The sequence below is a fragment of the Sus scrofa genome, chromosome 1 (genome assembly GCF_000003025.6).
Source record: "Sus scrofa isolate TJ Tabasco breed Duroc chromosome 1, Sscrofa11.1, whole genome shotgun sequence".
NCBI lineage: Eukaryota > Metazoa > Chordata > Mammalia > Artiodactyla > Suidae > Sus > Sus scrofa.
In genome coordinates this window covers 108,122,535-108,144,225 of record NC_010443.5, presented here as the reverse complement: position 1 = coordinate 108,144,225, position 21,691 = coordinate 108,122,535, and the positions used below count along the sequence as shown (strand labels likewise).

The window sequence follows — 21,691 nt, the reverse complement described above, 5'->3', positions numbered from 1 at the left end:
CCAAGCCTACTGGCCTGCAGTGCAGACCCATGGGGCCCCATGAGGCTGGCTGGCCCCCACCAGAGGTGAGTGATGGTTGACAAGCAGGAGTTTTTGTCAGTGGCCTTCACTGTCTGAATACGAGAAGTAACTGAGGCCCCCTGCTCCAGGCTAGCCTACCTCCCACCTCTGATGACCATGTCCTCAGAAGAACCAGCCCCTCCTTGATGTGCCCACACTCTCTTCCCTCGCCTCATCCACATCTGTGCTTCCAGCCTCGTGGGCTACAGGAAGCGGCTTATCTATGAGCTAGCTGAATGTCTACAATGTCAGGTTTGTCCCCAGCCTGGGCTCCCCGGAACAGTGCCTAGCTCCACAACTGACATGTGTAAATGCTCAGAAGGTGTGTTTGCTTTCCATGCCCTACCAGGCACACACGAGCGGGCAAATGCCCCCTTGTCCTTCTTCATGTGCTCTTGGAAAAGAACCTGTGAAGCCCATTCCAGTCAAGAAGCCGTGACTGAGGCTTCCTGCCCCTGCTGTCCCTGGGGGAAAAGTTACTGTTTAAAATCAGACAAGCTTGACTTACTGATTGCATTGTGGATAAGCATACTATTGTGGTGCTTTTTGTTTCTCTCTTGGCTGGTTGGGATGGAGAGGGAAGAGAAGGATTTTCTAGAGTCTGGACTCATGGCCTGGTGGTGCCTCCAGACTGTTAAGAGTTTGGCAAGGTCCTCTAATTTGTACCTTTCAAGACCATCGACTCTGGCTTCCTCCCCGACCAGGAAGCATCCATCAGCCAGTTTCAACGCTATCAGCTTGGTTATTGGAACAGCCTGAGAAAGCCATGACCCAGGGTATCAGCTGGGGAAATATCCAAGGCTTGGCTCGTCTCCTGCCAACTTCTATGTCCCCTGAGCTTTCTCATTTCCGCTCCTTCCTAGGGCTGGCTGAGGTCTTGACCTTCTGAAAGACTGCAGGGTCAGCCAGCCCATCTGAAATTTCCCCTTCATGTGTATGAAAGGTGATACGTCCAACTGTGAACACATACAGGCCACATCCTTATGACTCAGCAGATGTGGCTTTTCTCAACTCTGTCCCCTGGAAAGTCAAATAGACCAGTCTCAAAGGTCTGACAGCATTAGAACAGAGGCTGCAAAGCCTGGGCCAGAGGCACTTCCCCATAAGTCCTTTTGGACAAAACCAGATACCCAGATACACCCACACAGAGACAGATGCACACACCCAGACACATAGTCAGATGTACACACAGAGAAACAAAGAGACACACACAAACAAAACTCAGACACATCCATGAATGTGTGGGCACATGCGTGCATGCACACACACACACCCAAATACACACACATAGAAGCAGATGCACACACAGAGATATTTAGAAATACCCAGAAACACAGACATAACACACATACACACTCTCTTCTAAAAGACTCATCTAGAGTCAGATCTGTCCTCTGTACCTGACCTTGAACACCCCTTTCGACCCCAACAGGTAGCTGCTGGCTCTCTGACCTGGAACCTGGGTCGCAATAGCTAGAGGTAGGGAAAATGACAAACTCCAGATTCATCACATGACTAATTCAACACCCAGAAAAGAAGTTTTACTCTTTTGTTTGGTGACTTTCCAAGTCCATTCATGCGAAGGCATAAGGACAAGGAAACAGAACAGCAACCCAGACTTTCTTTCCCCTTCTCTTATTGGAAGCTTCATTTGTCAAGGCTAGACAAAAGTCTGACCCACAGTAGGCTTTCCGTTCCAAGGCATATTATACTAAGTAGGTCCCTGGAGAACAGGAATGCCATTAGCGTTTTGGCTTCTTGCCAGTGTGAAGTCCTGCAATTCTCCTTGACATTTTGGATCAACCAAGGAAAGAGAAGTCATTCATTAACTCTGTCCATAAATACTTGCTCAACACCCACAGACACTGTACACAATCCGGCATCAGAGAGTCGCAGTCCTGCTCTCACAGATCTTATTGCCCACGAGAGGAGGCAGACATCAAAAAATCAATAATTTTTTGCCTTTTAGGGCCGCTCCTGCCGTATATGGAGTTTCCCAGGCTAGGGGTCAAATTGGAGCTACAGCCACCGGCCTACACCACAGCCACAGCAACATGGGATCAGAGTGGCATCTGCGACCTACACCACAGCTCATGGCAACACCAGATTCTTAACCCACTGAGCGAGGCCAGGGATCGAACCTGCCTCCTCATGGGTGCTAGTCAGATTTCTTTCCGCTGAGTCACGACAGGATCTACCGAAAAACTCAAATAATTCTTAAAGTAAATGTGTGTTATGAGCCAAACTGGGTCTTCTACCTCTCCCCTCCCCTCAGCCCCAATTCTTCTGTTGAAGTCCTAACCCCCACACCTCATTACTACGGGACTGTACTTGGAAGTAAATGACCTCCTTCAAGAGGTCATTCATGTAAAATGAGGTCTTATGGGTGGGCCCTAATCCATTAAGTCAGATGAAAACACAGGGAGAAGGTGGTTATCTACAAGCTGTGAGGAAGTTGGAGTTCCCGTCATGGCGTAGTGGTTAACGAATCTGACTAGGAACCATGAGGTCGAGGGTTCGATCCCTGGCCTTGCTCAGTGGGTTAAGGATCTGGTGTTGCTGTGAGCTGTGGTATAGGTTGCAGATTCGGCCCAGATCCCCATTGCTGTGGCTGTGGTGTAGGCCGGCAGCTGAAGCTCCGATTCGACCCCTAGCCTGGGAACCTCCATATGCCGTGGGAGTGGCCTTATACAAAGGCAAAAAGACAAGCCTTGAGGAAGTTAATTGCTGTTGTTTAAGCCACCCCATCTGTGGTATTTTGTCATGGCCACTCTAGCAAGCTGATACAGCATCTTAAATAACAAAAGAAGGAAACAAGGTGGGGGGCAAATACTCTTGCATTTACTTCTTTAAAGAGCTGGTGTGCCCCTTGAGGTGAGCTTCACCATCCTGAACAAAAACACAAAGTTGCAGTAAGCCTCCCTCTCAGCACCCGACTCCTGCAGGGCTCTGTTCCTGCCTCCTACCTCCTAATACTTAGAGGCTACGTTTCTATTTTTTAAGCTGACCCCCTGTCTCTTATCCACATTTTCTTGCTGTGAAACTACAATATCACTCTGTTCTCCCTGCCTTAGAATAACAGAATTGGGAACCACTTCTCTTTTTTTGGGGTCTCTTTCCCTGACTGCTGATTTTCCTACCTCAGTCTCAGATTCTCACAGTGCCCATCCTGCTCTTGCTGTTTCCTTCACAAGTCTTCTCACATCACAAATATCCATGACATCTATGAGCAGTGTTCAACACTGCCTTCTGACTCTGGTTACCCAGAAATATGCATCTGCAGGCATCCAGTGGTGGATGCAAGGCCATCCCATTCAGTCCCCTGGTCCAACTGACACACATATGCTGTTTCAAAGGCGCAGCTCCCCAAATATAAACAATTTTCAGAGTTCCTGTCATGGCACAGCAGAAATAATTTGGACTAGGAACCATGAGGTTTCGGGTTCGATCCCTGGCCTCTCTCAGTGGGTTAAGGATTGGCGTTGCCGTGAGCTGTGGTGTAGGTTGCAGACGTGGCTCAGATCTGGTGTTGCTGTGGCTGTGGTGCAGGCCGGCGGCTACAGCTCTGATTAGACTCCTAGCCTGGGAACCTCCATATGCCTCGGGTGTGGCCCTAAAAAGACAAAAAGACAAACAAAAACAAAAACAGTTTTCCACAATGATGAGCAGTCACTTACAGTTAAGGGATTATTTTTTCCTAACTAGATTTTTGGTTCATGATGAACAGTTGTGGCTTGTTTATCTCTGTATCCTATCTACCTAGACAAGCTATAGAATATAGCAGGTCCTGAAAAGAACATTTCTGAATTGTTTGAAAAATTCCCCCAAAGGAAATAGTATTGAATTAAAATGCATTTTAACTGGTGAAGTGTATTTGTTTCAAATTTGGAGAACACAAGAGAATGGTAATGCCATTGATGAAGGTAGATATTACAAAACAGCAGGTGAATGTGTGTGTTAGTGGAGTGGGGAGGGGCCTTGAACGAAGGGTGAAAAATGACTTTTTAGCGCAGAGGAAAATGCAGGATGGGAAAGTATGGCGTGATACAAAAAGAAAGCCTCTGCAAGGTGTGAATGTGGGGCACAATTTATAGTCTACCTAGACTTCTTAAAATAGTATGTTTTCTAATCACGAACTCTAAATCAAACTCATATAAAATAAAAGTTCAAAAAATAATTACAACTGGATTTCCTGTCGTGGCACAGCAGAAACGAATCCGACTAGGAACCATGAGGTTGTGGGTTCAATCCCTGGCTTTGAATCTGACTAGGAACCATGAGGTTGAGGGTTCGATCCCTGGGCTGGCTCAGTGGGTTAAGGATCTGGCGTTGCTGTGAGCTGTGGTGTAGACTGCAGATGCGGCTTGGATCTGGCATTGCTGTGGCTGTGGTATAGGCTGGTGGCTACAGCTCTGATTAGACCCCTAGCCTGGGAACCTCCATATGCTGCAGGTGTGACCCTAAAAAAAAACCCAAAAAACAAAAACCTAAATCTACCTTTATTTCCATGACTACACCTTCTGAATAGCCTTGGACTTCTGTCATCTAGAATTGCTGATTTTTAAAAAATTAAATAAATGAGCTTTTTTTTTTTTGCTTCCCTATCTTTGCGTTTTTATTTTTTAATTTTTTATATATAATGATCTTAATTTTTTCCATTATAGCTTTTAAGACCCAATTCAATAATCTATATAGTTTAGTTTATTTCCTGTCATTTCAAGAAAACCAATTCTTGACTTACGCATTCTTCAGTCTTTCTCCAAAGATGTTGGCAACATTAAGGATCTACTGAATGCCTTTATCCTCTGACACAAACTCTTCCAGTCTGCTTTTAAAACACCCTTTCATTTTTAAAATAACTAGCTCTTTTTAAATTGACTCCTCACTTGGAAAGCCTGTTTTAAAGGGAGTGTTCCTCACTGCACTGCTCATGAAGTGGATGGAGGTCCCATCAAGAAGGACCAGAACCTCTGAATCCAAGAACCAACACTTCCACTGCATGGTCTTGCTCAGATTCGTCCACCCACCCAACATATGTTCGGGAGGAATTTAAGCCATTAGGGTATCTCCCTAAGAATCAGTTCCCTAAGGGAGAGAGCAAGATGCTTCATCCTACATGCTGAAAACTCATGGGTTTTACTGTAATTGACAGTTGGTAATTTCACCACCTCTTCTGCATCAGTGACTTATTGAAATGACATTCCTCATAAAAAATGCAATAAGTTATTCTTCCTACTTTTTCTCACTTCAGTTAACTCTATAGGTGGGCACATCAGCTACACAGAATTCCTGGTACACTAATCAGAAGGAAATCATTTGAATTCAGAAAGATTTATGGTTCCACTCTTAGCTTTAGCAAAAATGACTCTGGTAGTCCTAATATAAGTGATATATTTGATACATTTCAAATTCCAATTTCTTTTTCTTTTTTTTTTTTTTTTCTTTTTGCCTTTTCTAGGGCTGCACCTGTGGCATGTGGAGGTTCCCAGGCTAGGGGTCTAATCGGAGCTGTAGCTGCCGGCCTACGCCAGACCCACAGCAACATAGCATCTGAGCCATGTGTGCGACGTACACCACAGCTCATGGCAACACCAGATCCTTAACCCATTGAGCGAGGCCAGGGATCGAACCTGCAACCTCATGGTTCCTAGTCAGATTTGTTAACCACTGCGCCATGACGGGAACTCCCAAATTCCAATTTCAATAATGATTCAGTATCATGATTTAAGGATTCAATCCACTTGGACAGCTGCCCTGTAACTAGGAATGAAAACAAAGAATCATTCTGTGATATATAAGAAATTAATATCCATTTCTTCTTCTTTCATTTCTACTTTATTCAAAATCCCGCTCATTCCTCCAGGTTTAAAAGCCCACGCTCTTCATTCAGCCATGCTGTCTCATGTCCACCCTCACCTACCCCGTTCTTCTAAAAGTCTGCAGCATGAATATAAAGTAAGTTCACTCCAAGTTACACAACTATTTTTTTCACTATCCTTCTTTTGGTTGTCTTGTCTCCAAAGTGGAGTTTCAAGGTTCTCGATCCCTTTCTTCCTTATCGAACCCACCAAGATGAGCTACAGTGTAGGTCACAGACTCTGCTCAGACCTGGAGTTGCTATGGCTGTGGCATAAGCCAGCAGCTGCAGCTCCAATTAGATCCCTAGTCTGGGAATTTCCGTATGCCGCACCTGTAGCCCTAAAAGAGAAAAAAAAAGAAAAAAAATTGTTATAATGTTAAGAACTGGATACAAAAATCCAAGATACAGATAAAAACCTACTTAGTGGGAATATAAATTGGTGTAACCATTATGGAGAACAGCGTGGAGGTGCCTTAAAAAACTAAACACAGAATTACTGTATGAACCAACAATCCCACTCCTGGGAATCTATCTGGAGAAAACCATAATTCAAAAAGATATAGGCAGCCCACTGTTCACTGCAGCACCATCTACAATAGCCAAAACATGGAAGCAACCAAAATGTCCATCGACAGAGGTTTGGCTAAAGAAGATGTGGCACTCCAGCAGGGCTCTGTTCCTACCTCCCGTCTCCTCCCCAGCAGGTGCCCTCCGGAACAGGTGGGAAGACAGAGAACCTCCCATGATCATGGAGAGAAGGCCCGTTCTGATTTCTCTTCTGTTTAATAAACCACTGCCAAGTGTCTGTGCAGAATCAGACATCACACAGGGGTGTCAGGGCGAGACAGGTTTGGGTAGGAGGTGTGCCCGGGGCCCTGCGAGCCCTCTGCCCAGAGCTTAGGGCATGAGTACCACTGTTGGCCACGGTTGTTCTCCTTTTACGTTTCTCAGAGTTGCTCATCATGACTATGGTCTCAGAGTTCAACTAAATTATGTAAATATACACCCCTCAGGTTTGCCAAGTTCTTTAAATCTGAGATACCACCTTTATGAAATTGGTCTTAACGAGGCACCCATGGCAAGTTACACTGCGATTATTATCACCATTGCACAGATGAGAAAACCGAGGCCCAGAAAGGATAATGACAAGGCCAAAACCCAAGAGCAGAAAAGTGGCCAGGAGTTAGCCCAGGCCCTTTGGTGAAGCGGTGAAATATACCAGGGACTGTTCAGAACTCGGAAAGGGGGGAGTTCCCATTGTGACACAGCGGAAATGAATCCGACTACTGTCCACGGAAGACTTGGGTTCCATCCCTCAGTGAGTTAAGGATCCAGGGTTGCCGTAAGCTGCAGGGTAGGTCACAGACGTGGCTCAGATCCAGTGTTGTCGTGGCTGTGGCTGTGGCTGGCAGCTGCAGCTCCAACTCAACCCCTAGCCTGGGAACTTCCATGTGCCGAGGGTATGGCCCAAAAAAAGAAAAAAAATAATAATAAAAAAAAAACCACAACTAGGAAAGGGAATTGAGGGAAGACCCAGGACTGCCTTCTCTAAATTCAAAATAAGCAGAGAAATGGCCTGATGGCCTCTGGGATTAAGCTCAGAGAGATAGGAGGGCACCCGGATTGTGAGTTGGCAGACTCAGTGCAGTTGCTGGGAAGAGGTCCTCAGATCAGCATCCTTAGACAAACTGCAAGGGGAGGTGGTAACTGGGGAGGTGAGCTGCGAGGCAAAGCCGATTTTCCACCCCTTCTCTCTCTATCTTTTTTTTTTTTTTTTTTGCTTTTTAAGGCCATACCTGCAGCATATGGAGATTCCCAGGCCAGCGGTCGAATCAGAGCGACAGCTGCCAGCCTATGCCACCACCGCCAGATCCGAGCCGTGTCTGTAACCTACACCACAGCTCATGGCAACGCCAGATCCTTAACCCACTGAGCAAGGCCAGGGATCAAACCTACATACTCATGAACACTAGTCAGGTTCTTTTTTGCTGAGCCACATGGGGAACTCCTCTGCCTATTCTCTTTAAAATGGGAGTAAGAATCTGGCCCGGGCATTCTCTCTCAGGGTGACATGGGGATCTCTGTAAAAGAACCCAGAGAAAAGCCCACTCTCAAGGCATGAAGGGAAAAGCACACTCGGAGATCATCACCACACAGCCTCCACATCCCATCCACTGTGGCATCTCATGACCATTAGGGTTTTTTTTTTTTTTTTTTTTCCGTCTTTATAGGGCTGCGCCCATGTCATATGGAGGTTCCCAGGCTAGAGGTCGAATTGGAGCTACAGCTGCTGGCCTATACCACAGCCACAGCAACACAGGATCTGAGCCAAGTCTGCAACCTACACTACAGCACATGGCAACTCTGGATCCTTACCCTACTGATCGAGGCAAGGGATCAAACCCACGTCCTTATGGATACTAGTCAGGTTCATTAACCACTGAGCCACAAAGGGAACTCCAAGGTTGCTTTTTTAACCTCACTTCCTTTTATTATTTTAAAATAATATTTAATAGATGAAAAACATATATACTCCATACATAAGTGAGAAAGCATAATGATAAAGGGAACTCTCACAAGCCTGTCATGAACTTAGTGTTGTCCAGGACGTTGCCAACAACCTAGTGCCCACCCCTATCTGTCCTCTTCCCTGTCTCAGCCGCCAGCGATAAGCTTCACCTTGAATTTGAGTGTAATTACTGCCTTGCTTTTAAAATATTGTTTTATCACATTGGCATGTATTCCTCAAGTACAGTTTTTGAGTTTTATAAAACGAGTATCATGCCGTTTCCACTTCTCTGGGATGTTTGGTTCATGCAACACTGCCTCTCCAGAAGTGGAGAACACTGGATTTGAGGGTAGGCAAAACTGGGCTGGAATCCAGCTGTGGGATTGCATGCAAATTTCTTAACTCTATTGAGTCTCAGCTTCCTCATCTAAAGAAACAGAGCTTTCATTTCTCTGACAAGTTTACAAAGAGGATTAAATAAAATGTTGTACCTATAATGTTCCTATTGCAGAACAGGTTTTTTTTAAAAATGACTGGGAACCTTGTTTTTTCTTTCTTTCTTTCTTTCTTTTTTTTTTTTTTTTTTTTTTTCCTAGCTTGGAGGTAGAGGATCACTGATCCACAGGGGAAAAAAAATACCTACAAAATTATTTCTCCCCAGACAATATAACCAACTGCTTTTTAGATTAAGAACTGGGAACACGAATTTTATTCAATAAGACGTGACTAAAATATGTACTTCAGCTATATATTATGACTTTTTAATGGATGGAGGGGGAGGGAAAAAGGAACGAGTGGGAGAAAGGGAAAAACAGAAACGATTAATGAGATCACCAACTGTGTTTCTCCTTTTGGAAATGGCAATTAACCATTGTTTCCAGCTCTTCAACTGCTCTAATCTCTAAGCCTCTTAAGGTTTGCTTCGAATGGCATCCTCTCAGCAGACCCCCAAGGAACAATTATTCTTTGGGGGTGCAGCAACAGTGAAGAGAACAATGTCAGGATGACAGCAAGCTGGGAACCAGATGAAAAGTTCTATAAGCCTGTGCCAGATGAAATTCCTTGTGATATCCCAGTCCTCAGTTCAGCTCTCTTCACATGTACCTTACTTTGTGGAACACAAGGCTGGACTTTTCTTTCATAGAGATTTTGTGGTTCATTTCTTATGGCACGGCCTTCATCTGCTTCCAAAATAAGGTTTTCAGCAAAGGAGGCTAGTGGAAACGGCACATGAAATCTAAATTTGGAGTCAGGAAAGCCAGTGAGACTGACATTGAAATGCAGAGCACTGAAATATTTATGTGTGCCTTGGTGAAATATTAATCCAGCATCCTGCAAACACACAGGCGAACACTCAGGGGCAGGGCACCCTCAGATTCTTTGAAGACTGACTTTTAACTGAGCGGTGGCTTTCATCTGAGGCGATGTTCCATTTGCACACTGGTCTCTTTCAGCCTTGGAGTGTCAGCTGGTCAACACAGCCTTCTTCAGAACGAACCCAGCATGCCCAGGTCCCCTGGGCCAGCTGCTCCACTCCCCCTCACACCTGGAGGGCCCCAACCATCTGCCAGGCAAGAGGCCCCAGAGACCAGGCCCTTGTATAGGAGTGGAATGGATGCTCGGCTTTGGCCTACTGGATGTCAAAGTCATCCTCAAAGGAAGTGCATCCTCAAAGTCCCCCTCTGCCCATTGCCTGGCCTGGTGCTTCCTGAGGGATTCAAGAAACCCAGCGGATGCCATTAAACCCCAGGGAACTGGGCTGAGGGGGAGCCAGTCAACAGAGCTTTAAATAGCCTAGATAAGAGGGCAGGAAGAGCAGTCTATGGGTAGGATGGAGTCCTGGATTTCCAGGGCTTACAGAATGTGGACTGCAAGGGAGTCTGTGTCTGTCCTGTTCGCTGTCCTAACCCTGGAATCTATAACTATCCTAGGCATACAGTGGGAACTCAATAAATACGGGTTCACCCATAGAGGTTGGCTGCCCAGCTGTCCCTACTCAGAGGCATTGCTCTTTGAAAAGATGGAAAGAAGCAATGACCATTTCTCCCATTTCCAGAAATGAAGGACAAGGCAAGCAACAGTAAAGGACAGATGAAAACGTGTGTCAAATAATGCAAAACTAATGTTCCATCCCATTTCCTGAAAGGTCTCCTGTGGCTGATCAGGCTGAAGATGGGAATATTGTCCTAGGAGTCAGTGAGGCTGGGCTTTCATCAAGCATTTTCACAAATTTGCTGTGTGAAGCAGAACTAGTCACTTCCTCTCTCTCAGCTTCAGTTTCCTCTTCAGGAAAATTTAGTGGTTGAGTCAGAAAAGTTTCAAGTGCTTACCCTTCTGTCATGATTGGAAACTCAAGACTGGGTTGGTCAAAGCCAATCACAGCTCTTCTTCAAAGTAGGAGGGCTGTCCCCTTCCTGCTACCACACTTCACTTCCTAGGAGCTCCCAGAGAGCCCCTGTTCCAGAACATTCCCTGCTGATTGATGTGACCGGCCACAGCCAGGACCAAGGGGCCCTGACCATGGCAAGCAGTTCTCAGCCTCAGCTGTTCTTCCGAGGCTGGAGGGAGGCACGGACCTGGATCCTCCTGAGACCTGGGGCACCCAAGAACTCCAGAGAAACGGCAGAGCTTTCTTCAACAAGCTTGAAGGTCACTCCATTTCTGGCAGGATGTTTTTCTAAAACTGGGCTACCTTTCTCTTCCTATGAGGCCATGATGCTCTGGATCCAGCCACTGGATGAGGGCAGCTCCACCAACCATCTCACAATGAGGTTAAAACTGTCTGCTAACAGAGGGAAATGATGCCTCCCCTTCTCTCTGCGCCCTTTCCTTTCTGCCCTTATTTTCTCCTGCTCCCTTCTTCCTGGCACGCCTTCCTACATTCACCTTCCAAAAGTTCTCTCCCTTTCTTTCCACCTCCTCCCATGTGCTTTCTCAGCCTTGATGCCTCACCCTGACCTTTTTTCTTTTCTTTTCTTTTCTTTTTCTTTTTTTTTTTTTTTTTTTTTTTTTTAGGGCTGCACCTGCGGCATATGGAGCTTCCCAGGCTAGGGGTCCAATCATATCTACAGCTTCCAGCCTAGGCCACAGCCATAGCAATGCCAGATCCGAGCCACGTCTGCAACCTACACCACAGCTCATGGCAACGCTGGATCCTTAACCCATTGGGTGAGGCCAGGGATGGAACCCGTAACCTCATGGTTTCTAGTCAGATTCATTTCTGCTGTGCCACGATGGGAACGCCCTCACCCTGACCTTTCTAACTTCTGGTTTCCACAGGTCTTCTCTGGGGTTTCCGGTCAGCACCACCATTCTGTTGGCCTGCAACGCAGGTTTCCACGTCGTTAAGGTTCTCTTGCCATATTCACTCAAGGGTCCAGGTTATCTACCTCTTCTTCCTGTCCTTTCTCCCTTTGGTCCTTCTTTGAGCTTCTCTATCCATATCTTCAAAAAGCCTCCTGCCCATGTCTTGGCCACAGTTGGCAGGCATATTAGTTTTCTAGAGCTGCCTTAAGAAAGCAGCACAGTCAGGGTGGCTTCAACAACAGTAATTAGTTTTCTCACAGTTCTGGAGGCCAGAAGTCTGAGATCGAGGTCCTGGCAGGGTTGGTTTCTTTGGTGGCCTCTCTCCTTAGCTTGAGGACAGCCACCTTCTTGATATCTCTTCATACAGTCTTTCCTCCGTGTCCTGATCTGTCTTCTTATAAGGACCTCAGTCATATTGAAATAGGGTCCACCTCAATGACCTTATTTTACCTTAATTACCTCTTTAAAGACCTGTCTCCAAATAGTCTATGGTTCTACGGGTTGGAAGATACAACTCAGTCCATTCAAGCAGGGGAGAGAGCTGTAGTGGCAGAAGGAATACAGGCATCATACGCTGATATCGGGGCTGATTTTCCTTTAGGGAAGGATGTGGAAGTGTGGAAAGTAGGCACCCTGCAGTCCACAGTGGGTGGTTCAGTATGACCTTCTAAGATACTATCCACTCAACATCCCAACCCTGGGTGCTCCTCCAGAGTCATAGGCACCTGAGCTAAAGGAAATCAGATGGGAATCACCCTCAAAGAAGCTGAGCAGCAGTAAACCAGAAGTTTAATAAAAGTGAAAAAAAATGACAACACAGTGGGCTGCTTTAAAAAATGTGATGTTGGTCAGCATGACATGGTGCCTCCATGTGGGTTCTGGAAGGTCACAGGATTGGTCCCCTACACCCCAAGATTCCCTTCACTCTTTATCCCATAGGGGAGGCCTCTGTCTTCCTGGTATAGTTTTTGACGAGGCTGGTTCTGAACTCCCTCATCCCGTGACGAAAGCTGCCTGAGTCTGACCTTCACCCAGGATGATGAAGATGGTCGTTTCCCTTAGCGCTGCATCTGCAGCCCAGGTTCTGAAGTTGGCAGACAGGTGAAAGCCCGTTTTATGGAGCATTAAGGGCTTTGGGAGCGCTGGAGTGTCCTCTGTAAGAGATGGCCACAGCGCCCAGGGTCTCCTGGCTCCCCTGCAAATTCTCCTCAATTCTGCATGGCCACCTCTCTTGAAAAGTGCTCAGGGATGCAGAATGCCTGGGTGCTGGTGACAAGTGGAGTCCAAGAGTCCACGGAGAAAGGAGCCCTGCTGGGCCTGGGCCTCCCTGGTGGCCACCTGGAGCTGGGCCAGTTAGGAGGTACTGCTCCTCCTCCGGGGGTGGAGGGCTTTCCTTTTGGCCACTTCCTCCTCTGTGTCACTCTCACAATTCCTCTGGAAGAAAAGAGAAAAAGAGAGACCCTAGGCTGGAGGGTTATAAGGTACCAGGAGGGGGGTCATGCTAGGGGACCTGAGCTGATGCTCCTGGTCAGGGGCCTGCAAACCAGAGGGGTGGACGTTGAGTGGAATCCTGTTGCTCTGTCCAGAGACCAGGGATGGGCGAGATGGGGGTGTGTGTGGGTGGTGACCTGAAATGGGGCATTCCAACTACCTTGAGTCCTCCTTCCCCGGAGGAAAGAATGCAGGCAGAGCACCTAGGGGAAATCGGGCACCAGAAGAAGCCAAATTATAATAATAATAAAAATAATATGTGGTATCCTTTGTGGCTGCCACATAATTGAGATCACTCGGATAGCTGGTCTGTGGGCTGATGAGTCTCCTGAACTCAGAATGGGAAGAATGGGGGAGGGTAGCCACAGGGACCTCCCCAAGTTCTGAAGGCCACCTCACCACACCCTCTCCTTTTTGACTGGCTTAGGCTGCACCTGTAGCCAGTCCTGACATGTAATCTTTCCAGGGAAATGGCTTCTGGGCTCCATTTTTATGAAAGAGAAAAAAAGAGTAAAGCACAGTCCATCAGTTTCTATCTGACTAAGCCAGAGCGAGGCGGCCACCCTGGCTGTCCCCATGCCCTTTTCATTCAAGCCACAAGGATCGAATTAAATTATTAAAACTACTGGAGTTCTCTTCTGGTGCAATGGATTAAGGATCCAGCATTGTCAGGGCATTGGCACAGGTTCGAGCCCTGGCCCAGGAACTTCCACATCATGCTTCAGGTACAGCCAAAAAAAATTTATGAAAACTACTAAAAGAAGTACTAATTCAGAAAAACTTACGTGAGTCATAAAAAAACCTATTGTCAGATGTTCCATTTTAATGCTTCCTAAACAAAAGAACCTCTTTTTCTTTCTTTTTCTTTTTATGGTTGCACCTTTGGCATATGGAAGTTCCCAGCATAGAATTGGAACTGTAGCTGCTGACTTACATCACAGTCACAGCAACACTGGATCCGAGTCACATCTGTGACCTACACTGCAGCTTCTGGCAATGCTGGATCCTTAGTCCACTGAGCAAGACCAGGGATCGAACCTGCATCCTCAAGGACACTATCTTGGGCTATCTTGGGTTATTACCCAGCTAAGCCACAATAGGATTTCCTTTTTTTTTTTTTTTTTTAAATAAAGGAAAGTGCCTTTGGGAAAGCTGTATAACAGATGTCTAGGACCTACTGCTTTTCCTCGTGCAGGGTGAGCCGTTGAGCTGATGATGCCAAGTGTTTAAGTAAAAAGAGGACTATTTAAAATATTTGCACAAGGACAAAAACTAGGGAAGAGTTTTACATTCTTTTCAATTACTCCGTGTTTCTCTTTCCCAATGACCAGCCTTGTACCAGGGCAACTCAGCCTGAAAGGCATGCCCACTGTCAGCCACATGCCTTTCCAGGGCTCTCTCTCCTTCCTCTGGCCTGAGCCAGCTGGAAATCCAAGGTCAAGATCAACTTCAGCCAAATACATCCTGGACCAACCCGGCTGTAATAAAAATAACTCAAGCTCTGCTGAACAGCAACTTTTTTAGCATGAGTCAGAGCCAAACAATAAAAAATTAAGCTGGGGGAAAGTCTGCTTGTCATTAACAGGGATTTTCAGAGGGAGTAAGTCCAGTCCCTTTTACAGCAGATGAGGAAGGCAGCCAGAGAAGGGACATGGCTTGGCCAAAGCTGGACAATTGTTTCAGGCTTTTGGAGCCATAAATCCTCAGGTTCCAGATAAGAGCAAGAACCAAGAAAAGCTTAGGCTAGAGGGTTGTGGGGTGGGGGGTGGAGGGGTGGGGCGCGGCGGCTCTGCCAGGTCCAGGGATGCAGTCTGAGTGCTGTGTGCCCCAAGGTTGCCCTGGGCCGACAGCCCATCCATCTCAGGCTGCTGCCTTCCAACCTCCTCCTGAGCAGCGAGTCATGTTCTGTCCTGATCTGCGCCATCCTAGACACTTCTGGGCCCTCATCACACTTGGTGAGCAGTGGGGAGGATCTGTCAGGGAACCTCAGCCAGCTGCAATACTCATGCTGCATTCTGTAGCACTGGCACTGCATTTATTTCATTTCACTTCATTTCGTTTCATTTCACTTCATTTTATGCTTTCTAGGGCCATACCTGTGGCATATGGAAGTTCCCAGGCTAGGGGTAAAATGGGAGCTACAGCCGCCGGCCTACACCAGCCACAGCAATGGGGATTCAGGCCACGTCTGTGACCTACACCACAGCTCATGGCAACACCGGATCCTTAACCCACTGAGCAAGGCCAGGGATTGAACGAGCATTCTCATGGACCCTAATCAGGTTCATTAACCGCTGAGCCACAAAGGGAACTCTTGGCACTAAAGTTCTACGTGAGGAGTTTCAGAGTCTACATGAGAATTTTAAAAAACAATAATAGCTCTACTGAGCACTTAAAATGCCAGGCTCTAAATATATGTCATCATTTAATCCTCATGACTACCCTATGAATAGGAACTATTGTTAACCCCATTTTACAAATGATGACATTGTGGCACAGAGAGGTTAAAATAATTTCCTTGAGGTCTCACAGTTAGTAATTGGCAGATTTGAATCCTGGCAGTTTGGTTCCAGAAGCCAGGCCTTTGACCAGTATAGCCTAATTCTCTCATTTTAAATATACATAAAACTATAACAAGCCAGTTAAAAATAAGATATCAGCTAAATACTAATTTTTTTATTATTGGTAATCTAAAGCAAAACAGAAATTGAAATATTGGCAAGTGAATGTAAAGCTCTCATTCTAAAACAGATCCTGGGTTTGTCAGGAACTGATTTTGGTTGCCTGTGATAGTCTCATTATCCCATGGGCTCTGGGAGGCTACAGTCCTCCGGGGAAGCCTGGGGTGATGGGGTGGCAGCAGCAGCGCCCTTGAAAGCCACCCAGGAAAGGATTCAAAATCCTCCAGAGGCGCAAGCTGCCCCTGTGGAGCGCCCTCTCCCAGCACCACCCCAGTGGTCCCCTAAACATGTGGCCTCTGCTATTCACACAGTGCAGAGCCTACTGGAAACCTACTCCCACCTACTCCCTGCCCCCCAACCCCCAACCACCGGGCATTGCATTTACCCACCAGGTCCTCATCCTGCCTCAGGTGCACCTTCTTCATCAGCGCGCGGGTTAGGTGGTTACACAAGGAGACGATGCTGAAGGAGAGCTGAGGGAGGGAGAGGAGAGGAACTGCCAGGTGAGAATGTGCACAGAGACCCTGGAGGGAACAAGGAACCCACTTGGACCCTGCCCCCACCCCAAACCCCGACCCACCTTCCACTGCCGGCGGACGTACTGCTTCTTGAAATTTTCCAGGTTGACCACAGACTCCCTGCGCACCATGGCTTGCTGGCTGTCCACTGGCTGGGAGACAAAGCAGAGAGTGGCAGCTGATACTGGGCTTTGGATGGCAGCCACCCTCTCTGTGGAACCCCTGACCACGTGCCATCCTTTGCCTGACCCCAGGACCTCATGCTGAGGGCAACAGCTCCAGATGTCACTGTTCCAGAGATGCCCTTGGCCCCCCAAGCTATTATTACCACAGCCAGATGTGCACACTAGCTAGGCTGGAGGCTCGGCCCCCTGAAGGGGAAGAGTGGGAGGCAGGGCCTTCAATTACAGGTCATTCTGAGGAAGGGTTGTTGTCCAGCAGTCTAGAATCCCTACTGTGCACTGGGCCAGTTCTGGGCTTAGCAAAATGGATGCTTTATATTGGCAGACAGGGCATTAGTACTCCATTCACAAAGAAATGGAAGGGGAGTTCCCATCATGGCTCAGCAGTAACAAGCCCAACTAGGATCCAGGAGGATGTGGGTTCGATCCCTGGCCTTGCTCAGTGGCTTAAGCTGTGTGGTAGTAGCAGACACGGCTCAGATCCCATGTTGCTGTGGCTGTGGCATAAGCTGGCAGCTGTAGCTCTGATTTGACCCCTGGGAACCTGCATATACCATGGGTGTGGCCCTAAAAAGCAAAAAAAAAAAAAAAAAAAAGAAAGAAAGAAAAGAAAGAAGGAAAGAATGGAACGGAAGGAAACAGTGGCTTTGATGGGAGTTGAGAGGAGATGGGATGTGTAGTTGCCCTTCACTGCTTGGCCCTCAGGCTCAGCTTAAACCCTGACTTCTCCAAGAAACCTGACTTGGCTTCTCTGAGCCTCAGTTTTCTCATCTGCAACATGGGGATAAAAATAATCTTTGTCAAAGGTTCATTTAGGATTAAATGAATGTGAGATGTAAAGTGCTTAACCTAGAACTCTTCAATAAATAGTAATAAACTATTGATAGCCTTCCTGTCTTTCTCCATTCCCTCTTTTTAAAAAATAGCTTTATTGATATAATTATATACCCCAAAACTGGACATATTTAATGGACTCCTATGTGAGGAGTCCATTCCCTTGTGAATTCCTGCCTCTTTGTAAAATGAGGTTTTCCCAGATTGAGAAATCAAGCATGTCTGAAGGTGGTTGCAAGGGTTCTGTGAACCTCTTGAAATGGTCTTCAAATTTCAGTGCATAAACTTGTACATGAATGTTCACAGCAGCCTCATTCATAATAGCCAAAAAGTAGGCGCAACCTAAATGTGCAGCAACTAATGACGGGACAAACAAAATGTGGTCTATGCATACAATGGAAGAATTGAATGGGAAATCCGTTCATGAAAAGAATAAAGTACAAATACATACAACACAGATGAACCCTGAAAATAGCATATTAAGTGAAAGATGCCAGACACAAGAGGCCACACACTGTATGATCCTATTTATGTAAAATGTCCAGAATAGGCAAATCCACAGAGACAAAACATAGATGAGGAGTTACAATGGCTGAAGAAGGGGGAGAATGGGGAATGACTATGAAAGGGTATGACATTTCTTCCTGGGTGATGAACATGTCCTGGAATTAGATAGTGATGATGGTTGCATAACCTTGTGACTATAATAAAAATCACCAAGTTGAACATTTTCAAATGGTGAATTTTATAGTATGTGAATTATATCTAATACAAAAACGTACAGTATAGATACAGACACAAATTTCCTCTGAGAAGAGTCAATAGCTTCCATCGATTCTTAAAGGACTCCGTGACCTCAAGAAAATGAACTGCCCGAGATGATGTATAAGGTCTCATCCAGCTCTATTCTTCTCTCTGTTCTGACAGCCTCTTCACAGCAGTGCCACCTTTGGCACTGCAGTGACTGCCAAGCGAGGTGACTCATTAATTCCTGAGGCTGCTCTTCTCTCCTAACCACGCTGCGAACACACCTCCACGCCTGTTTATTTTTTGTCATGGTGCCAGGCACCAGGGGAAGCCAGGGCAGATGGCTGGCCTGGCCCACGTGGCTCTGGACCTAACATCTTCTGGCAGCAGGCCCTTTCCATGTTCACCCAACCTCCCTCCTCCAGGAAGGCCTCTGTGTGTTTCAAAGCCCAATTCAAAGTGACCTCTTCCAAGGAACAATGTCTCTCTCCCCAATGTGACCATAACACACGTGTGCTCCTTTACTATACACAGTACCTATCTCGGTCGGCCCTGTCAGGGAGTCATCCCACTAGTGGAAAACAATGGGGAGAATTCTCTTCATGCTTTTGTTATTGCTTCTTCACCACCCTCCCTGACCTAGACCATGCAACAAGGGTGCTTAAGAGTTGTGTGAGTAAACTGTATCCCTGAGCTGCTGCAGCATCAAGCTGGAATTCAGTGCCAGGACCTAGGACCTGCTCATTCCCACCAGTGAGAGGCCAGGCACCTGGATCGGCCCAGCCAAGAGACCATGAAAGGGAGTCATGACACCATGGCTCCCCGAAGGTGGGAGCCTGGGAGTTGGTGAGATGAGGAGTCCTGGGGAGGTCAGGGAGCAGAGAGGAGAGTGCCTGACACCTTGACGCAGAGGGCAGACAAGACAGCCAGGGGCCATTCACCCTCCCACACTGGGACACGTGGTTTGAGCCGAAGAGTGCAGGAGGGAAGGGGGGTGGGAGGAAGGTGGAGAGGAGAGAGAACAGGATGAGGATGCTCATGCCCACCTCACCCAACAATTTCCTTAGCTGCCTTTCACCTCCTCTACAAATGTAGCCCTGGGTCTCGATCCCACCTGGAGAGGGAGAGGGCGACTGCTCTGTGCTGAATCTGCCTTTTCCTGGCATCAAAGTCTTCTAGCAGCTTCCTGTCACTCTCAATAGAATCCAACAAGCTCGCCAAGGACCCAAGCCTGTAACATCTGGGTTCTTCTCTAATCTAATCTCCTCTCTATCTTCTTCCATTGCATGAATCTGTCTGCTGGTCCAGGAACCCAGGTTTCAGGGTCTTTGCTGACCCTGTTCCTTCGTGTGTTTACTTGGTCATTTTGTTCAGCTCTTTGCTCAAATGTCACCTCCTCGGAGAATCCCATTAGTGAGAATCCTACCTTCCAACTGGTCCAGGCGTGCCAGCCACTGAGCAGAGGTGCCCAGCTGAAATAGCACGTGGGGCCATTCCCGGGTGCCATTCATGGGAGGTAACACAACTACTTCTAGGGCCCAGTCTATATCTGACACAAGACAGCACGACTCTGAGCAAGAGGCCACCCAGGCTGTAAACCTGTCAGGCTGGCCTCTCCTAATCAATGGGCCTCACCAGTTGCTAAGAGGCTCACCAAACACAGGCACTGTCATCTAGGTCTTGAAGTCAGAGAGACGTAAACTTTGCAGTGAAATCTGTTCCCAGAAGGAATGTGGCACCAACACTCTGGATTACTTTGAGAGTGTGAAGGGCAGTGGAGCTATGTTCTGCCTCCTCCTGACCCTCCCCTTCCTGCAAACAGTGCCCATCTTCCAGCCTTGGGGTCCATCAGTGATACCAGAGAGTCTGAGCAATTTTGACCAGGTTCCTAGGAGTATGTTCAGCATCTCAGAAAAATGTTGGGAAGGGAGGGAAGAAGACAGAACACTGTGGCTAAAGTCAGTTTTCTTTATGCAGATGCAAATGTCTCTGACAAAGTGCACTGGGCAGAGGTGGGCAGCACCAAGGTGAGCAGGGAGCCAAAGCAGCAGCCACTCCACCCCGACTGCAGCATAAGGAAGAGGCACCCCCAAAGACTTGCTCTAAATACCAGGCCTCCTCTAGAAACTGCAAAGAGATCACAACTTTTCAAACCTCCAAGTCACTTCTCCGGCCCCATCCTCCACTGAAAGCCATGGACAGCTAAGCGCCCGCTTCCTCTTCCACCCAGGTCTGTCACCCAGGGCTTGGCTTCTTCATCTCCCTTAGTAGAGCGTCTCTATATGTGGAAGCTCCATTGTTCCCTTTTGCTGGCTGTTTTGCTGACTGGAGCCTGGGCTCTGCTGGCCTCACCTCCCTGTTTCCCCAGGAAAGGAGCACTTGAGGCTTGAGGGGGCCTGAGTTTCTGCTGCCTCACCCAAGGGTGGGGAGAGCTGTGGAAAGACAACTGTATTCCTGTAGGTTGTCCCTGGGTGGACCAAGCCAATGAAAAGAGGTAGGAACACCCCTTTCCTCAACTGACACAGCCTTACTTTTCCAAGTAGGTCTCAGCATGAATGCTCTCTCCCTTTTCTCTCTCTCTTTTTTTTTTTTTTATGGCCACACCTGCAGAATATGGAAGTTCCCAGGATAGGGGTCGAATCAGAGGTGCAGCTGCCGGCCTACACCACAGCCACAGCAACACCAAATCCAAGCTGCATCTGTGACTTACACCACAGCTCACGGCAATGCCGGATCCTTAACCCACTGAACGAGGCCAGGGATGGAACCTGTGTCCTCACAGATACTATGTTGGGTGCTTAACCTGCTGAGCTACAATGGGAACTCCTATACTCTCACTTTTAATCTTCTCTCCATGACCTTCACCTTTCTGATCAACTTTTCATCTCCAGGAAAAGCTTCAAAAGCCCTCCCTCCTGTACTGAAGAGACTTAAGAGACATAACAGCCAACTGCTATGTGTGGACTGTTTAGATCCCGATGTGAACCAACCAAGTATAAGAGGACACCCTTGACAAAAGGCAGGGCGGGCATGTGAATTTGGAATATGTGTCCAGATAATGAGTAATTATTCTTGATTTTGTCAGGAGTGACAATGGCACAGTGGTCACAGTGAAAAGAAATTCCTCACCAGAGACTCCTGCTGAAGAATTCATGAGTTAGGTCAGTCTGAAGTTTGCTTTAAAATACTTAGAAGCTGGGTAACAGATTTGTGGAGCTCTCTGCCATTCTCACTAATTTCATGCAAGTTCTGAAAATCTGCCATAATAAAAAGTTAAAACCCAAAACTCTTCCACTTTTTTTTATAATCTTCTCTTTAATCTCCATTTAACAGTTCCAAATTCCTGACCCCAATCTGGGCTCATCTCATCCCTCCAAATTCTGTGTGGTGCCTTCCCCACAAAGCCACTCCCTCCCTACCTTTTCTCTCTCTCTCTTTTAAATTAATTACGTATTTATTATTATTTATTTTTTTGCTTTTTAGGGCCACACCCACGGCATATG

At 47.0% G+C, this 21,691-nt stretch overlaps 1 protein-coding gene across 2 annotated transcripts in view; it reads right to left on the bottom strand.

Annotated features, from left to right (window-relative positions):
• DAPK2 (death-associated protein kinase 2) overlaps positions 12,503-21,691 on the bottom strand; it is a 134,450-nt gene continuing 125,261 nt past the window's right edge. The window contains 3 exon segments of one of the 2 annotated variants that reach the window (NM_001243563.1): positions 12,503-13,169; positions 16,297-16,380; positions 16,488-16,577. In NM_001243563.1, the coding sequence (NP_001230492.1) occupies positions 13,089-13,169; positions 16,297-16,380; positions 16,488-16,577 (255 nt within the window). In that variant the 3' untranslated portion in view covers positions 12,503-13,088. 2 annotated transcript variants of the gene reach the window in all.